This window comes from Microchirus variegatus (assembly GCF_963457635.1).
Source record: "Microchirus variegatus genome assembly, chromosome: 3".
NCBI lineage: Eukaryota > Metazoa > Chordata > Actinopteri > Pleuronectiformes > Soleidae > Microchirus > Microchirus variegatus.
Window position 1 is genome coordinate 36433844 of NC_139804.1, and position 20594 is coordinate 36454437.

At 42.1% G+C, this 20594-nt stretch overlaps 1 protein-coding gene across 1 annotated transcript; it reads right to left on the reverse strand.

Annotated features, from left to right (window-relative positions):
- Window positions 1–257: 257 nt before the first annotated feature.
- On the reverse strand, window positions 258–17129 carry ccdc9 (coiled-coil domain containing 9). The gene is made up of 17 exons (XM_083887037.1): window positions 17049–17129; window positions 15633–15681; window positions 15387–15491; window positions 15053–15202; window positions 13650–14138; window positions 13219–13302; window positions 12808–12972; window positions 11361–11542; window positions 9596–9657; window positions 9002–9046; window positions 6658–6778; window positions 5761–5881; window positions 4969–5406; window positions 4803–4887; window positions 3635–3877; window positions 3318–3473; window positions 258–634 (listed from the first exon to the last, which is right to left on the reverse strand). Exons 2-17 carry the CDS (start codon window positions 15633–15635, stop codon window positions 630–632), a joined length of 2454 nt encoding a protein of 817 aa, XP_083743163.1. The 5' UTR covers window positions 15636–15681; window positions 17049–17129; the 3' UTR covers window positions 258–629.
- Window positions 17130–20594: the final 3465 nt, after the last annotated feature.

Here is a 20594-nt window from a genome sequence, read left to right on the forward strand (position 1 = left end):
CAAGTACATGATTGGTGTTTTTCAGGGAAGAGGTTTGAGGACATCACATAATGTTCTGTCCAAGATAAACGCAGGTGAGAGCAGCAGCCAGGTTTCTGTCACCTTGTGCACAGCTGCTTCTTACATAAATGACTCTAAAAGCGTCTGAAGTGAAGCACGTTTTAAAAATCATAACATTATTATTTAGAAAAAATGCTGACGGGGTGGGAGGGGGGGGGCATTTCTTGTAGAGAACATGAATACTTCTATATGCAGGCTGAAGGGTGGCGTCCCGTCACCTCGTGAGGCTAAAGAGCATCTTTACAAGAGTCACGGAAACTTTAAAGTAAAAAAAAAAAAATCAAAACAAAACAAAGCATCGATTAAGAACTGGATGAGGAAAAAGATGGCGAGTGCTGAGTGTGTGTCGGTCAATTTCCCTGCAGAACAACACAGATTAACCTCCAGACTCCACTCGGAGAACAAAAGCTTTGACTGAGACAAAACAGAGTGACCACAGTTCCTCCTCCTCCTCCTCCAAAATATGTTTTTACATGCTCTGACGGCCACTCCAGTGATGTGATGCTACTCCGATGTCTTCATTTCCTTCCAATCGCTCCATCCTCCTCAGATGTTTGATTCCAGCAGTATCAGCCTGTCGAACAAAAACATAAGCAGGAAGTGGTGGTGCAGTGTCACACATACACTGCTCTCTCTTTTTATATATATATATATATATGTATATATATATATATATCTGTCTGTCTGTGCCATGCGTCTAATGCTTTTCACCGCAGCACATCACCGTACCATAAGAGTGCACATTTGAGAGCCAACAGCCCCCGAGGGACAATCGTTTCAGAGACTCCAAAATGCTCGTTCAGCTACTCTTGCTGCTGCAGAACGGGAGAAACAATCACCTGCTGAGCCCCTCGATAATCAAAACGGACTCAGGCAGCAGCTAAAAAAAGTGTGTGTGCGAACACTTCGGCGACTTTGAGTCACAAAGCAACGACGGTTAACGTACGTCGTCAATGCAACGCGACAAGATTTCAATCTCAAGTATTAACACGTTCAACAAATCAAATATTATTCCGTCACTGACGCACGACCACAAATGTTGCTTCTTAGCAGGGTGACCCAACGTGAAATTTACGGGAATATTATTCATGCATTCACTGAACTGATGGTTGAACCATTGAAGTCAGTTATAGTAATGAAAGTTTCACTTTCTTGGTCATTGAAATCAGGGTCAGAGTGAAGAACAGCTTTTACGCGTCTGTCAGTTGTATTTATCAGCATTTCTTGACATGAAAAACAATTATTTGGGGAAATAAGAGGGACTCTCACCATTATTATTATTATTATTATTATTATTATTATTAATAAGAATAATAAAAGGCACTGACTGTATGATAATGTAACAAACTTCAAATTGAATGAAGTATAAATTGTTATCATCGATCAGAGGTTTCCACATGCTTGTGCTAAGCTATGACTCACATTAGGCTGTAACGATCGTTTCAAACTGTTGAACAATTGACTTTCTATTCACAACTATAATCAGCTACTCTTCTCAGATAATAAGCCATTTTCATTTGCTATAAAAAATAAATTCCATTTCCTGTACTAAAACCATGGATTTTGAGGTATCCGACGATGAGGGCTTCAGTGCTACTTCTCATAACGCTCTAAACCCTCTGAATTAATGTCGAAACCAGTGGCAGTTTTAGTGTTTTGGTGCTGGAGTGACTCGCGTGTCGTCATTCTTCTTAATCCACAGTCAGACACTCGACTGTAGAGCCTCACAAATGCCGCACGACATAATTCAATCAGACTTCAAACGGTATCTGCTCTATCAGCGCCGTCATCCGTCCCGACACGCTGCAGCTCATTTCCTCTGAAAAGCCTTTTAAAAAGAGAGAATTGTGGCTCTAATTTCCCTGGTTTCCTGAACTCCGCCCTGAAACTAACGCCGTAACGCTATTACACACGATTACACTGGCAGACGTGTGTGTTTGTGGGCAGCATCATAATGCTGCTCGCATGAGCTCATCTGACCTCTGTTAGTCTTCATAAAGTAGATGAGATCATATTCGCCTGATTTTTCCACCGTTCTAATGAACCGTGTCTCACCTACACGTCCTTGTTACAATAACAAATGGTTGGCTTTTCACGTTTAAAATCACATTTGCGTCGTTTATGCTTGGAACAAAACGATATGAACGTAAAAGGTTATTTCAGGCTTTGTGTAGGTCTCGAAACTCTTGCTATTTAAAAACTTAGCTATTAGCCGACGCGGCTAACCCCAAAGGCTGAGTGGATGAGATGGGAGCAGCTAATGACTTCCTCTAGTCTCTGTGGTTCATCCACTTAGCTCATTTAAACCCAGTTAAAAACAGACAGATGATGTGGTGATGCATCTCAATGACGGCGTTTCTAACCAGCGCGAGTGATTTCTGTTCCTACTGACGGTCGACGAGGACATGATTCATGGTACAGTGATGTACTTTGGCATCACTTTCGGGGAAGTGCTTGGGTTTTTTTGTTTGAATTAAACCTCAGTAAAAAAAAATGATGTTTCTTTGTGGGTTTTTACGCCAAAGACAACAACAAAAACTTGATAACAATGGGAATAAAAAATATAGTCACACACATAACACGACAGACACACAATGTAAGTGAGCCATTAACCAGTGAAGCCAAGCATCAAGAGGGGAGTGAACCAGCACATCAACAGAAGACAGAGGACACAAAAAGCAGCCACATCACAACTCTGAAAGGTGTCGCTGCTTTCCGGTCCAAAATAACACACACTGACAAGAGGGAGAACGACACACACACACAGTACAACAACAACAGTAACACCACAGTCTGGTAAAGCAGGCAGGAGTCCATGCAGCACTTTCCATCAAAGCCACAAAACAGTGGGAACAAAAAAAGGAGCTTTTTCATATTGAGGAGGAAAAGGAGTAGGAGGTGGAGTTAGTACTTTCAGTCCATCACAGGAGGAGGAGGAGGAGGAGGAGGAGGGTTCCTGAAAGTTTGGAGGAGGTAGTGATGCCTTAAGAGGCCGGGATCAGGTTAAAAAAAAAAAAACAAGCAAGATGCCGTGTCTGTGATTGAAAAGTGTAAATCTCTGTCATCATGCGACCAACAGACATCTCCCACCACAGTTCACCAACGCCACAGCAAGGGAAACGAAGACGAGGTTATAAAACCAACACATTCAAAAGAAAACGAGGAGACAAGGAAGTGAAGCACGAGCAGACGTCAGAAATATGCAGTGGACTTCTTACAGTAGGTCACTGTCTCAAAGTCACTGATAAGGACCGCACCTGAGGACACCTGCTCTGTGGACTCTGCCGTCTGGGCATCGTTGGTCTCAGTGGACGCCATGTCGTCGTCGTTGTCGTCTTTATCTCCTGCTGGATCAGAAGAACCCTGCTCAGCTTCCAGGGTGGCAGGAGGGGGCGCAGTGTCCATCTGGTCTACTGTCAGACAGAGAGAAATTACATATCCAGTTAATTAAGCTCTTTATTATTTTCAGTGTCCAAGAACATTTCTGTATTCACTGTGCATGCCTACATTAGCATTCTACTCAAAGCACCAGTGTATTCCTTTTTTTTGTTTTGTTTTATTTTTTGGCCTTTACTTTGTGTCGGAGCAGCAGGTGCATCGTCGTCCAACGACACAGCAGCCTCGCTGATCTCACTGCAGGCTGGGACAGCATCAGATGGTGGTGCAGCAGCAGCAGCAGCAGCATCAGCAGCAGCATCAGCAGCAGCATCAGATGGTGCAGCAGCAGCATCAGAGTCTGAGGGGACAGACTCAGGTTCTGACACTATCACCGTCTGCTGCACTTCTGCCTCTTCTGGCAGAGAGGAAACATCTATGGCTGAAGAGGAAAAGAGACAATGAGAAGGCAGAGAGTGAGGAAAGCAAACGAAAAAGGACAAAGTAAGAGACGATATATTTTAGTAGAGACGAAAATCAAAGAGACTGATGATAGAACGAATTTGCAATTCTGTCTCAAGGAAAAAAAAACTTTATGTTTGGACAAATCCACAGGACTTCAGGGGACAAGCAGAGATCATGTATGTGTTTTTTTTTTAATGTTTGCTTTTAATTTTTCAGTTGAGTTTTCACATTTTACATTAGGGCCAGACAGTGGTGTAGTGGCTTGCACTGTTGCCTTACAGCAAAAAGACCCAGATTCACAACGGGGTTTAACTGAAGGCCTTTCTGTATGCACTTTCTGTGCATTTTTATTATTATTATTATTATTCATTACATTTCTAGATCGCTTTCCTAGACACCCAAAGCGCTTTACAAATTTGCCAATAATAACGAACACATTCTCACTGGTGGTGGTAAGCTACGTGTAGCCACAGCTGCTCTGGAGCAGACTGACGGAAGCGTGGCTGCCAATGTGTGCCAAACAACTCCTCCGACCACCACCATCATTCATACATACATCGCATGTTTTTTCGAACTGTGGGAGGAAGCCGGAGAACCCAGAGAAAACCCACGCAAGCACAGGGAGAACATGCAAACTCCTTGCAGAAAGGCTCTTGTTCCAACTGGAGCTCGCGGTTGCTCCAACCGAGTTTTGAACCCAGGGACTCGGGCCTTCTTGCTGCAAAGGTGAGGGTGCTAACCACTACACCAACCGTTGGTTGTCTCTGTATATTCCTGGCAATCTTTCCAGCCTTTCACCGTGTGTCTGCCCTGCGACCCTCATGTGGAGGATAAAGCAGTAGACGATTAATGAATGAATGAAATGTAATAAAGAGCCGAGACACAAAATATTAGTCTCTCACCTGTATTTTCTTCTGTTTGTGGTTCAGAAGGCTCACTGGAGGTTGAGACTTTACCCTCCGTCTCAACCTCCTCCGTCTCCTCTTCCTCCTCCTTTTCCTCTTCCTCCTCCTTCTCCTCTTCCTCCACCTCCTCCTCTTCCTCCTCCTTCTCCTTCTCCTCCACTACCTCCTCCTGGTCTTTCTTCTGCAGAGGACTGGACTCGGTGCTTGAGGGTTTCAGGGGGCTTTCAGCTCCCATGCTGCTCCGTGGCGACTGCATCTCCATCTCCTCCCCCCAGTCGGACACAGGCTGGTGGCTGTCCAGCAGGGAGAAGGGGCTGAGAGGTTTCACACCCTCTGGTGACTCCTGAGCTACAGCTGGGGGAGGGATGTATATCTTTGGCCTGGGAGTCCGCTGGTCTTTTGGGCTTCCTGCCGACGTTGGTCGAGAACGAGGTGTTTGAGGCGTCGGGGACTTGTCTTTGCTCTTAGATGTTTTTTCTTTCCCCGTGTCTTTCTTCTCGTCGCCCCTCGAACTGTCATCAGAGTCGCTCCCTTCCCCTTCATCGTCGCTGGCATCCTCCCAATCGTCGTCATCCTCTCCATCTTCATTGCTCTCCACCACCTAAGAAAATATGGGTGAAGGCGATTACAGGGAAAGTCTGAGAAGGAAAACACCATTTCCCTTGCAATTATTGTTCATTTTTGAGAGCCATGTTTCTGGTGACACAGTAAAGGGAAGATTCACTCTACTTTTAGACTCCAGGGTTCCAGCCCCTCAGGAAAACAGTAGCTGAATGCTCTAGTGTGTTTGTTTTAAAATGTCAAAAAGGCAGGAAGGCTCTAATGATGCGTTAGAGGACAATGGAATACGATAGAGATTCCCGATTGGTTCTTGTATGTAGATCCAATATTTATATGAACCAGAATTAATTTTTCTCTTCATCAATTTTCACAAAGACAAGAAAAAGTACTCTACCTTCTGTGTTCTAGGTTTGGGTTTTTCTTCCATGTTCATTTTTGTCTTCTCTTCTTTTTTGGGGTTATCCTCCTTTTCCTTCTCTTCTTCTTTGTCTCCTTCCCAGCGGTTATCATGCATGCTGTCAAAAACATACAGATATGTCAGTGTAACGTTTCAACTATTATGGAGTGGAGCATAGAGGCGCTTTGAACTTTGAATTTAGAAATTAGTATGTTGCATTTTATTGTGCTAATTTGTCACTAATGGATCACGACTACTCATTTCTGTTTAATGCACATTCTGTTGCCAAAGCTTTCCCCATTAAACAATTAAAATGATTCTATACTGATTCATAATGTCATCAACATAGGTCTTGTGTTACTGCTTTGTCAAAGAGACCCAGTTAAACACATGTTGGTGCAGAGCAGGGGTCTCAAACTCAAATGAACTATTATCTATTGTGGTCGACAGGGGGCCGGCCTAGAGAACAAAAGTGGGAAATAAAACAACAGTTCACAATATAGCACATCACCGTATACTTAATAATTCTATTTATGATGCAAAATTAATGTATCAAAAATGGACATTCATTTTAAATTATATAAATAAAAGTGTGGACAACTGTAATTAAAATCTGTGCCAGGAGCCGTTTCGGCCACTGCCATTCCTAATTATGAAATTATTACTATTATTATAAAAACATTGCTAGCAAACGCATATTATATTCTATCACCTCGCTGGCAGCTGTGCCTCAGCTACACACTGTGTTTAAAAGATGGTGAGGTCATGGGCCATGTTTTCATTATAACATGATATTAAGCGGGGGGCCGCATGGATTTGTGGGACGCATGTGGCCCCCGGGCCGCCAGTTTGAGACCATTGGTGTAGAGACCAAGCTGTTAAGATCAGATTCACCTGTAGCTCGGTTTCTGTCCTCGACCCCTCCCTCTGCCCCGGTCCCCTCGGGACCCCGGGGTCCTGCCCTGGGACAGGAAGTCGCCAAATGTCGGAGTCTTGGGCGGCCGCTTACTGTCATCTGGAGGAGACAATAATGCTGAGATTTAATATGTTTTACAATCACTGATCTGAAGGTGGTAGAAGGTCATGAAATTAAGAGATGGACGTGTATTATCATGGTTGCAGCTGCTGCTTAAATCACAGAAGTCAATTTTAACAGACATGCATCAAATATCAACAACAATTGGAAACTACACTGTCGATTCTAAACTATTTAAATGTTTCTGTGCGTTTTTTTTATAGGAATAAAATACGTAGGTTCATTCTTTTCTGGCTTCTTTGCTCGTCTACCGTCTTTCGCTTGTAGACAAATCAAAACATTAGGTGACGTCTTCATTTTGAGGTTTGGGGAAACAACGTTCAAGATTTGTCAATTTCTTACACTTTATGGACCAAATAACTATTCTATTAATCAAGAAAAAAATACTCCCTCAGAGGATAGCAAGGATGGTATTAGAGGAATACTGTACGAGAATATGCTAGTGTGTCAAGTCTGTGACTGTCAAGGAAGGATTAGAATGGAATGGACAGATGATGTAAAAAGGACAGAAAGAAGGTAAAGACATGGAGATGTGAAGGAATGAGACAACAGTTGACATTAAGGAAAGATGAACAGAAGATAAACGAGTGAGGAGAGGGAAGGTTAGAGAGTGTGGGAGGGGGATAAGAGCTTGAGGTGGAGAGAGAAGGGGAGGATGTGATTTAAAAAAAAAAGGTCAAGAAGAGAAACCGACAAGCGCAAGGGATCAGTGAGGAGCAGAAAAAAGAAAAAGCTGAGAGGATGAAGATGAGGGAGATTGAACAGAGCAGCCTGGAGCTGTGAAGAGGAGAATCCAGAATAATTTCACAAATTAGAAACGGTGAAAAAGAGAAACACACACAGGTGCCGTCGAAGCGAGTGAAGGTTGTACAGTATGTGTGCATATTCTGTTCATAAACAATCCACTTCTAGTCAGACAGAAGAATCCGTTCAGAAAAGCAACACATTGAGGCGCTCAGAGAAGGCAAAACAAAGGTGAAGATGTATGTTTAACCTAGAGAGAAATCAGCAAATCCCTGAACTGATGTTCTCCTGTGTAGTCCTGATAAATGGACACAGTTAATCTGGCGTGAAATAAATATATGCTAATTAGGGCTGTCAAAATTAACGCGTTAACGCAGGATGATTAATTTGCGGAATTAACGCGTTAATTTTTTTTCTCACTTTCATCGCGCTACGGGTAGACGTGCAGTTTATGAACAGGCAAGGCGGCGGGCAACTGCTTGGGGCCCCGAGCCGATAGGGGGGCTCCCGACACTCGGAGCCTAAATGCATCAGTGAGCAGCTGCATCCCCGTCTCCCTTAAACAACAAGGGTTGATTTGCAATGACATCTCAGTAGGAAACCTCCCTAAAGAGGCCCCACGTCTCCTCACGTTAACCTGTGTGAAGCTGAAGGAAAATGAAGAGGAGTTATCAATCAGGAAGTTAGAAGAGGAAGAAAAAAGAAAGAAAGACACACAGTTGTAAGTGGAGCTACTGGTGCAGATAATGATATAATCATAACATTAACAGTCACTGTCTAACTAACGGGGACACAGACAGCAGCTAACGTTAGCGTCAGAATGCTAGCTGACGCTAACGCTAACGCTAACTAGTAGAAGCAGTGCTTCAAAGTGCTGATGAGGAATTTTCCTGCTGTGAGTTTAGTAAGAAAACTATTTAACTTCTATACTTTATATTTTATCTATAATGTGAGTTATTTACAGTGCAATGTATAGTTTTTTTAAAAGTTATTTACAGCATTTTATTTTTTCTATTTATTTATATTGTCTTATAATGTGGGTTTTTTTTACAATGTAATGTTTATTTTTTACTAAGTTTGTATAGGTTTTTACAAGTTATTTACAGTTTTTTATTGTTCTTTACATTTATATTTTCACATACTTTATTTATCTCTCCGTTTCTACAACAATATAAAGAGGAAATTCGATTTTTTTTTGGCATATTTACGAATGGTAATTAATCGTGATTAATCGTGATTAATCCACAGCTACCCTGTGATTAATCTGATTAACAATTTTAATCTTTTGACAGCCCTAATGCTAATCAACGATGCCAAAAATCCCCTAAAGTTTCAACTGTCGGTGTTTGAGTTGTTGTACACGATGACCCAGTGTGAAGTAAATTCAAAATCATGCTTTGTCACACACACACACACACACACGCACACTGCAATCTCAGAGCCATGCTGCGGTCTAACCTGAAGCCCTGCCCTGAGGCTCTGTACGAGGGTTACGCCCCCGGGCTGCAAAGAAGATACACAAATACATTACAGTATTTCTGTCTCACACACACACACACACACACACACATACATCCCTTATCCAAGACAGAAAGCAAAGACATAATGACATTTCCCTTGTGTTCTTCTGTACTCGTGAACTCAGTCAGTGTCATAAGAAAAAACCTTGTGTCTCTCTGAAAGCTGCTCACACATCAGCTCGACTGAGGCTTAAGAGCTTGATTTGGACTCGGGGGAAATTCAGTGAGTATTTACATAATGAGCTTAATCAACTTCAAAATTTAATAAGGGTCTTAACGAGCTGAAGGTGGGAGAAACTGCTGTGTCCTGTGAAGAGTGCTTGGTGTTTAATGATGTGCGCATCATGTGACAAGATGTCAGTGTCGTCATCACGTCAGACGAGGAGACACGTGGACACGAGGATGAGGTCAGGTGTAGATGTTGACCTTGTTATGCCAGACCATGTGTAACCACAGCAACAGCAGATTAGTGTTGCATATGTGTGTGTGTGTGTGTGTGTGTGTGTGTGTGTGTGAGAGAGTGAGGACTTGCCTCTTCTGCTGCCCTGCTCAGATGCGACACCCTCTGCAGCCGCATGTGCGTCCTCTTTAAACCTGTGAAAACAACCGCTGTGTTACATCGACATGCAGAATAACACACACACACACACACACACAGCCAGCGTGTCCCACCTCCTGATGCCACCGTCTTCATCTTTATCCCAATTGACAAGCAGTCAAACACTTTCTATCCCTGTCCCCTGTTTGTGTTTAATGAGGACCTCGCTCCTGGAGATGCTGATATCAGGCATTTTAAATTTAGAACTGATGGTTAAAAATGTTTGATTTCTTATACTTCATTAGCTCAGTGATGGCCAAGTGTTAACTTAGGCTACAGCCCCCCCTAATGGCGAGCAGCTTGAGACTTTAAAGGTCCCATATTATACCCTATTAACCCAAGTTAAACTAGGTCCTGGTGCCCTAATGAACATGTCTGTGTCATGCTTTAGTCAAAATATCATAAGGATGAAGCACAATAGCAGTTCAATAACTCTGCCAAAACAGCCTTTTTCAGAACACTCGGTTTTGTGCCTGATCATTTACATGTGAATGAGACCCAGGTAAACACACATCCACTGCTTCCAGGGGAGTGTTTATCTAACTTACTATCCACAGCCATACTGTCGCCACTTATCACCTATTGTCATGCATCGTCGTCACAACCCCCGCTCCATATACCCCATAGTAATGTCCGTTTACCCGTTGTTACTGCGTTTCACTGTAATGCATAGTGAGTGACCACGATTTTGGCTTCTCGCGATCATAAAAACATTAAAATCGAAGAAAAACGATTAACGCGCCGCGCGGCGTGTATGTAAATTCCCATGCTAGAAAAATACCCTGAACGCACCAGTGTTAATGCGGCTGAAAGTGACGTGTGTGGATCAACAACACGAGGAGAGAACGTGGAAACACGACAGAAAGGCAGCCTTTGGTTGAGAAGAAATGTAGGACAACATCTACATCTTTCTGCAGTGCTTTCAAACGCGTGCTCCTCATATCACCGATCCACACACGCTAACCGCAGGCACGTAACTGGTGCGTTCAAGGTGTCCCTCCAGCATAGGAATTTACACACACGATCAACAACAAAGGGCTTGTGAAGCTTGTGAACATTTTTTTCATAAATAAAATATATCCACTGGACACACAAGTCCTCTGAGGCTAGAAGTTTGTGTAAAACACTGTGCTCTTCTGTGCAGCCACTCTTCCTCCCTCGCCTGCACTCTCGTATTTCACAGGGACAAGGGGGAGCTACGGTGGAGCTGTGAAGTACTCTGTGAAGTACTCTGTGAAGTACTCTGTGAAGTACTCTGTGAAGTACTCTGTGAAGTACTCTGTGAAGTACTCTGTGAAGTACTCTGTGAAGTACTCTGTGAAGTACTCTGTGAAGTACTCTGTGAAGTACTCTGTGAAGTACTCTGGCTGGGGTGATAACATTCACGGTGAAATGTGCGCACTGTCTTCACTTGGTCAGGAGGTGTAAACATCGCGTGTTTTATCGCCTATACTTACACAAAGTGGAACCACTAAAACATGACTGAGTCTTCTTTTTTCACATTTTGGGGACTGATATGGCCCACTGAGTCCCAAATATAAGTAGTGATTAAAAAGTTGATTTTGCACAATAGGGGACCTTTAAAGGGCTTAAATTCTGCACACATGCATTGCCAGTCTGTTCAAGCTTGGTGCTTTTCTTCGGGCTGCGTTTAAAAACATTTTGTCAAAAACCTCTCCTCCTCCTACTCCTTACTTACATGTTCTCAGTCTTCTGTGCATCCCACTCTCTCCTCCACTGGCCTGTGGCGTTACGATGGCGTGCTAGTCTCTCCTCGTCAATTTGCTCACGCTCTTTCTTCCAGCGCAGGTACTCTGCTCTCTCCCTGCCGGTCATAGACATGGTCATGTCTACAGAGCCTTTGGGACCAGGTCTTCGACTCTGTACAGACAGGAGAGAGAAATCAGTATTGTTAAGACTAAAAACTAGGGATGCACCGATCCACCTTTTTTCACTTCCGATCCGATCCCGGTATCTGATTTTAGATAACTGCCGATACTCCAATAGTATTCCGATATGGATGCTCTGTTTGCTTTAATATTATTATCATTGTTTTTGTCATCATTTTGATTATAAGGCTTTAATATACTCCTTTATTCAGCCAAGTGTGATATGTACCACTTTTACAACGTTTACAGCGACTTAACAAACCCCTGGCGACACTCACACACGTCTCCGTGTTAATCATTGATTTCACCGGACATTTTGGCTGGGGATATTTTTTTTCGCCAGCTAAATTCACGTGACAACAGCCATAAACGGCATATATACCGGCTAACGTGAACCCTGGCTTGGAGGAGTGTGATTTTCATTGTTTTTATGCCGCTGTCAGTACTGTTCTCCTCAGCGAGCAGGCGTTTTAAACGGTGACGGCTGGGATTATGTCGGCTCGGCTGCAGGTTTGCGGAGCTGAACTACCTGGTTAACTCCTGGTCAATCATGCTCGCCTGCTAGCTGGCTGTAAACTGTGGAATGGATTTCCTGAACGGAGTCGTGCATCATTACTCCGCGTCTCATCGAGACACGCCTCAGTTCAGGAAACCCATTCCACTTTTTGCAGCCAGCTAACAGAGCATTCAGGGAATCACTTGAGGAGACATTTCAGCAGACACACACACACAGACGGATCGGAAATTTCCGATCCAACTGTACAGATTTCCGATCCGTCAATTACGTCTGTATCGGAACCCGATACCGATACTGGATCGGATCGGCCCCATCCCTACTAAAAACGTTGGGGTTTATCAGCCACACAGTCAAAGAACTGAACCCCCTGAAAAAAAAATTACAGTACTCACAGTTAGAGCTGAAACGATTAATCGATTACTAAATTAATCGTCAACTATTTTGATAATTGGTTTGAAGCTTTTTTCATGATTAAAACAAGATTTCTGATTGTTTTAGCTTCTTAAATGTGAATATTTTCTTTGTTTCTTTGCTAAACATAACAAAGAAATCATTAAAACTGAATTATTTTGGTTTGTGGACAAAACAAGACATTCGAGAACATCGTCATTTCCAGGTTTGACGAACATTGATCAACCTTTTTTAACATTTTATGAACTAAACGATTCATCGATTAATCGAGAAAATAATCGACCGATTAATCGATTACCAAAATAATCGTTAGTTGCAGCTCTACTCACAGTCCACTCTTTCTCTAGTTCCGCTCCTGTCTTTACGTTGTCAAAATCAAGCCCTCCCCAGTTTCGTATGTGTCTCCTGCTGCCCTCTTTCCTGTCTATGTCTGGGGCTGGGCCTGAACGTCTCGGGTCGTCCAGGAAGTTACGGATTGGCTTATCACCATCCACCTAAGAGAGGAAATTAAAAATGTAAAGCAATGTCACATTTAATCAGTTTCTCCCATGCTCTTCTATGGTATATGGTGTTATTTAGCTGATCAATAAAGTAAGACAACTGATTAACTGATCAATAAACAGGAGAGTCTGAGAAAAACAAGGGGAGAGATCTCTGTAGTATGTCTTTGGATGAAAGAATAAAAGCACCTCAACTGCAAATATCCTGACAGATTAAAACAAACAAACAGTGACTCATACCCGCTGTCCTCTCTCATACTCTGCTATTTTCTCCATTTCTTCGTTCATCTTCTCGATGTTCTGCCGTCTCTTCTCTTCCCATTCCTGTTCAATAAGAAACAGTAACAGTCACACTGTTTGCAGTTCATTATTTTAACACACACACACAGAGAGAACATGAACACTGGCGTTCAGATCATAAAACAACACTAGAGAGTTCAAGGCAGGACAGATTTTCTTAACACTGTCAACCAGCAGACAAACAGCAGAAATACAGCCATCAGTTAGGAATGCGTTTTCATTGTTTGAGCCTAGATCTGTTTACTGCTCTCTATAGTTAACTGATAAAACTGTAATTGTTAAATAAGGCACGAAATGCATCCGATGATATAAAGCATATTAACATTGTGAACCTGTTTATCAGTGTTGTGGTTCATTTGCACTAACATTACCTTTGATTTCCTGTCCGTGCCTCCTGGTGTCCCCGCCCCTGGCCCTCCGCTTCCGCCTCCGCCTCCTCCCTCACCTCCTCTTCCTCCGCCTCCTCCCTCACCTCCTCTTCCTCCCCCCCCTCCCTCACCTCCTCTTCCTCCCCACTCTCCTCCTCTCCCTGCCCCCTCGTCTCCTCTTCCACCCCCCTCTCCTCCTCTTCCTCTCCATCCTCCTCTGCGCCTCTGTCCTCCAGACTCGCCAGCTTCTCTTTCTCTGTGTGGCCTCGGTTCGTACTCTCTCCTCTCTTGTCGACCTCCTCCTCCTCCTCCTCCTCCTCCTCCTCCTCCTCCTCCTCCTCCTCCTCTCTGTCCTCCACGACCTACTCGTCCTGACCCCATCCTTCTGGGTGGACTATGACTGTCATTTTGCCCTTTTTGGCGATCGCTTTCCTCCGACATCTTCCGACCACGAGGAGTTGAAGGTTTCCAGTCATTCACAACTCTCTTCTCCTGTAAGAAATAAACAGAGTAATTACAGTAAGGACAGATTAACATATGATTACTTCAGTCAGGACGTGGTTAGGGGCTGTCAAAAAGACACCCCAACATATCCTAGTCAAAAAATGTAGTGAGTAGTAGAGGCGAGTGAGCTCAGAAAAAAAACAGCAGCCATACAGCCAGGGACTTCGTGTCCCAAGTTTAACCTCCAAACAAAAAAATTCAAACACAAACTCAGTCACTTCAATCTGAAGAACTGGTATAAAAAAAAACTAATCAAGGCCATAGATTATGCAAGACTACAACATGATGAAGTCAGACACTGCGAGTGTTGTTGTAATTACTCCGACTTCCTCGTGGGGGAGCAAAATTTTACACGGCAGCTTTAAGCAAAGGGATCAGTGTTTTGTTGTCAAGCTTAGAAAAGGTTAAACAGACTAAAGAAACAACCGTGACCTGCTAACCCAGAGTCAATATCCATTCCAACAGAGACACAGGTGGAGCATATACCCACTCTGTTGTCCCTCTGGTCTCTCTTTGCCTCATAATGTTCCTAGGTTGAATACCAGCAGTCTGCAATCATCATCGCCATTATGCATATATTAAACCAAATATAAACATTAATCTATCGTTTCCTGAAAGAGGATTCAGTCCCACAGCCTCTCAATCCATGTGGAGATATCATTAGTCAACACAATGGACTCTGCACAGTCTGCAGACAGCAAAATAGGCCAGTCAACTCACAACCTGAGTCGCTGTCTGTCACATACACATGAATGAGAGCACAGGAAAATCAATTAATGATATAGGTCAATTTTCGTATAGAATAACAACTACAACTGAACAGGAGGTTAATTTGTCAGGACATTGGACATATCTAAGTACACTTTGAACCAGAATCTGCTATAAAAAAAAAAAACCCTTACCCCTACTGGTTTAGATAGGTCGACTGTGACAGTTATGTTTTCCTTCTCCGTCTTCCTTCGGTCTGTCTCTGGTTCGTGGGGACGGGGTTTCCGCGGTGTCGTCACAGCAATGCCCTCCTGCTCCGCTTTCTTCTTGTCTTCCTCAATTTCCTTTTGAGATCGAGATTGAAATGGGTGGTATTTCTCACAACGCAAACTGCTAGCTAACCTGACATGACCACAAGAGCTGGCTTCCATTAAATTCAAGTGGGAACAAAAAAATATGGCTGCACATAAAAGTGGTGAAACTTCTTATTTGTGATAGTTGATGTACTTTCAGCTGAGATCTGTGTACCTGGTATCTCCTGACCAGAGCTTCATTCTTCTTCCTCAAAGCTTCGATTCGTTTATCCAACTCTGCATCCTTCTCCTCCTTGGTCTTGAGATCCACCGCTGAAGACTAGCAGAGAGAAGAGAAAGAGGAGAAAGATATCAGCCTTTCCTAACCGTCAAAAACTGGACCAGATAAATAAATCATCATTCTAATACATCAGCTTTAGAAAGAGTAAAATCACTTTTTATAGTTTTATCTCTTACTTACCATAGTTGACTATTGTCTTCATTCACAGGTGGCTGACTGATTGATCCTCCTGTAAAGGAGATGATAATGATGATGATGTCATTGTAAAGGATTAGTCTATTGATGTTAAATAAGATTAATCAATTGCGTTTTTTCGTTCCTCTTCCTCTTAAAAATAAATGATTGTGTTACTTAATCTGAATGGTCGAACGACAGATGTTTTCATTACATTTTAAAAGCTGTTAAAAGCAGCAAAAATCCAAAATAATAATAATAATAATAAAAAAATAATTTCTAAAAGTAAAAACAGCATTTCATAGTCCAAAATTAATTTTGCAAATTAAGACAGTTTGTTTAAGGATTAGTCAGTGTAAGAGATTAACAGAAACCGATATCAGGAACAAAAATATTCAACATTGGGTATATTACTTATTATATTATTTATGTCTTTAAACATACCTGAATATTAACTTTAAATATGCCAACTAGTTAAATGCTGAACACGACGATGTGCACCGTGTATCTCTGATCAAAATAATTACCAGTGTTACATAAATGGTAGTAAAAAAAAATAGTCATAGTCCTCTTTTTGTGATTTATTTTGGAAATAATGGATTGTCCTCCTTAAAAAGTGGGTCACTATAAGAGGGTTTGGGAAACTACAGGATTTGACAATAACAGCAAAGTGGAGAGTACTCTCAACAGGTGTGTGTTGTTGTCTTCTTCTTATTATTATAATAATAATAATAATAATAATAATAATAATGCTATAATGTCCATAATCAAAGTTAACAAACCTGCCTTTGATCTATGCATTAACTACCTAACCTGCCTTTGATCTGCCCCCTCAAGAAACCGAAATACAACTTACCAAACGTCTAAAACACAGAAAAGGATGTCCTTGTACGGTGGAAATACTGATACACAACACATTACAGCATACCCAATAAATAATATTATAAATATAAATAATGAACTACTAGCAGTCCCACCTCTGCCACAGATAGAGGGGGTATCTTCACTTTCACTAATCTCAGGTCATAGGTGATCAAAAGTGAGCTCAGTGTGTGTATGTTTGTGTCCAAGTCGAATGGATAGATGATCCGTCATGTGTTTTCAAAGCTTCTGTGAGCGTATTAGATCTGCACGACCCAGAATGTAAATATAAGTCCCTTAAAGCCGCAGCAGGCTCATCAAAACACAGTGATATCACATTATATAGAGAGGGAGTGCAGCTTGATACTGATCCAGGAGCGTGTGCTCTGCTGCTGGGACAGTCATGTAACGTAAGCACACTAAGCCATGTCTGCTCTCGTACAAAAGGCACCGAACCGCTCCGCCGTGGACACACGTCACAGCGGCCACAGCAGCGGGCGACGTGAAGCTGAACAGCGGAGTAAAAACATCGCTCGGGTCGAACCTGGCTGTTTCGTTTACCTTTGTTCGGAGGAGTCGTAGTGAAAGTAGAGAGCAGTGTTTGGACTCACGGCTCTTCGCTGCCAATTCCTGCACCTCAAAGTATCCCTGTTATCCCGCTTCCGGTTAGCTGCGGCTAACTTCCTGGCAAATAATGACCCCGCTCTCCGACGTCATACTTTATTAAAGAGACAGTGCTCTTCTTTCACGAGACACATTTTTAAGCAGTCGTTGTTGTTGTTGTTGTTCTTTTGTTACCTCGCTGACACAGACACGAATAACATCCGGTCAGTGTTTATAACAGATATGTCAATAACGACTCAGAAAAATGTAATCAGTTCACTTTTTAAACGTTCTAAAAACGTCAAATAAAGTGTGTAAGTTGTCCACAAGATGGCGCCAGCGGTCAGCAAACGAACCTGTTCGACTGACTCCCAGGTAATGAGGGTTATAAAACTTCACGTGCGAAGTTTGTCACGCTCACATAACGTACAGATGGGGATATTATTACTGTAATTGTTATCATGCAACATTTAGAGCATATGACATATTGTATGTTCTTATCTTATCTTAGTTATCATTGTGCATCCTGTAGTTATACAGTGGGCCAACTGTCCCTCTGTATAACTACTACTATTTATTTATTATTATTATATATATTATATATTATAAGTTATTTAACCTCAAAGGGCAATGCAAGAGCCCAGAGCAGTCATATGATCAGGGATCAATTACATCTTATCTCATCTTATCTTGTCTTACTTATTCCCATGTGCTGTATGAGGTACTTGTACATTACATGAGTATTTTCTCCAGCTGAACTGCTCCCTAACAGCTAATGCACCAGTAATAACCATCCATACGTCTTATATAAATGGTGAAATCAAAAAAAATAAATTGCACAGTGAAGTATTTTGCATGACAACAACTTTAACTTGTTTTGTTGTATATTATATAGTGTATAGTTTATATATAATAGTGCAACATTTATGCCTCTGCACAGCCACATGCAGACTAACATGAGGATGCTCTTGTGCTGTCTTTCTCTCTCTCACACACACACACACACACACACACACACACACACACACACACACACACACACACACACACACACACGCAGAGATAACTGGCTGTCCTGTGACCCAGTTTCAGTGGACATAGTCAAAACAAACAGTTGCCCTGTTGTTAGGCAGAACACTGAGTAATGACCACACAGGATAGTGCTAATCACTTGATAGGATCATGCAACTGGAGCTGGGCACCTGTGGCATCATATCACCTGTAGACATACAAATAGGGTTTACAGGTGAAGGTGGAGACAGGTGAAGCACAACACACTGTGACATCAGTCTCACAGGGAAAAAAAAAACCCCAGCTCAAAAGAACAATGGCGTCTAAATCGCTATATATACCAGTTGACAAAATGGTAAAAAAATATATATATATATATATATTTTATTGTATTATTTAAGTCAATTTAGTTCTAATATTGCCAATACAATATGTTGCATATATTACACCATAATAATATAGAATGAAATCATGTAATGTAATGTCATATGAGGACACACTACTGCATTGCATAATATCATGAACTCATGACATGAGAGTAATGGTTCCCAAGAGCATTACACACACATTATGTATATTTACAAATCAACGTAATTATTGATATGTTCAGTTTGCTATATACTTTCATTCTACATGAATTATGTAAACACACACCACACAGATGCATAGAAAACACGACACTCCTGATTAACAATTAACAATGATCCACATTGTTAGATAGGCAGCGTTCCAAGTACGCTGCATTAACCATAGTTTATTTATCCTGGAGCTCCAGTCTCTGGGTTGAAATGGCAGCCCAGTGCAGACCTGTGGATCCCCTTTCAGTTCCAGCCTGAATACAGAGGAGGAGGAGGTGGTGTGTGTGTGTGTGAGGGGGGGGGGGGGGGGGGAGCCGGACTCTCTACGATGAGCTCATTGTTGTGAAAGCCAAATAACAGCTTCCCCAGGGATTACATGACAACCCCAGAGACTCTGATCACGGAGAGAGGAAAATGACGCTGTTTTTTCTTGTTGATATAAACAACCAGCACTGTTGGGGTTTCACGCAGCAATGCAATGACTGGATGGAGTGTCTCTGAGCAGAGTTTACAGCTGGAATATTCACAGGGGAGAGTCAATAAATTCCCTCCATGTAATCTGGGAAAAAACCTGACACCCCTCTTTTCTTTGGAAGCCATTGCCATGTGACATTCCTTTTTTCTTGTCTTTTTTTTTTTTAAATGCTTTTTTGTAATTGTAATTGTAAACGTATGTGTCTGTATTAAATATTATCCTGGGCCTGCACCTGTGTAGCATATGCTTTTGAATTAAGCTCTTTTCATATGTTGACCTCTGACCTTTACTGCAACATGCAGCACATACTGTATATCCTATAGTCACTGTTAGCAGCCGGCAACTCAAAAGATTCATCTCAAACGTACTGTACTGTTACTATTTTTCAACAAATGTTACATATAACTGTTCATTCACACGCGTCTATTTAAACTATAGTGTTCTTCATATTGTAAAAATGTTCCACATCTCTTTATGTGCACTCGTGTTGGAGGTCAAATAAAGTCACATGTGAGGAGGAATGATGTGCTGCAGACGCACATTCCTCCACACTGTTATGACCTTAGACTTATTGAAAAGGGGGATTTTGTAAACACTCCCTCTCTTCTTCTTTCTCCATCTCGTCACACACACACACACACACACACACACACACACACACACACACACACACACACGCACACACACCAGGTCCATCTGTCCGATTCTGTTTTAGGTGAAAAGGATGAGGTAACAGTGTGAGGTAACCGGTGTGACCTCTTCAGATTTCATCGGTGATTGTCCATCTGCAAAAAAGATGCTAACCCTGAAGTAGCACTATAGGTTAAACAATCTCCAGCTGAAGGAGTGATATAATCCACCTTACATTTTGCTGCTCATCTTTTTCTTTGTGGCTGACACCCACTTGTCATTCCAGCCCATCAGCAGTAGAGGGCGCTAATATTAACTTCTCTATGTATGTAAATACAACTTTTATTGAAGCTGAATTAAAGGACTCCAGCACCCAAACCCTCAGCCCGAGCTCACAGTTGGCTTATTATCAGATGTAGAGTGTAATGTTAGCAGTGTGCCGATGTGAGGATAGGGATCCTTTGTGCTGGGGTGCGAGCAGTCAGAGATTAAATTAAAATCCTGTCATCATCGTTAACATTTCGGACACAAATGTACAGAAACAGGGAATTCAGCCCCATACATCAAACCCTCAGCTTGTTGCTGTTACAGTCGATGAATATTTCTTGTTGTTTGGTTTCCTTTCACAAACCAGGAAGGAGATCAAATGTTAACAGAATGTTTATGTTCACACTATAAACCCAATCAACCTGGAAAAGTTATTTTTAAAAGACGCATCCACATCATGGTCATTATTAAACCTCAACCTTTCGCACAGAAGGTTGAAAAGAGGATGTGAAATGAGTTTATTGTAAGTGAAGAGGTGTATCA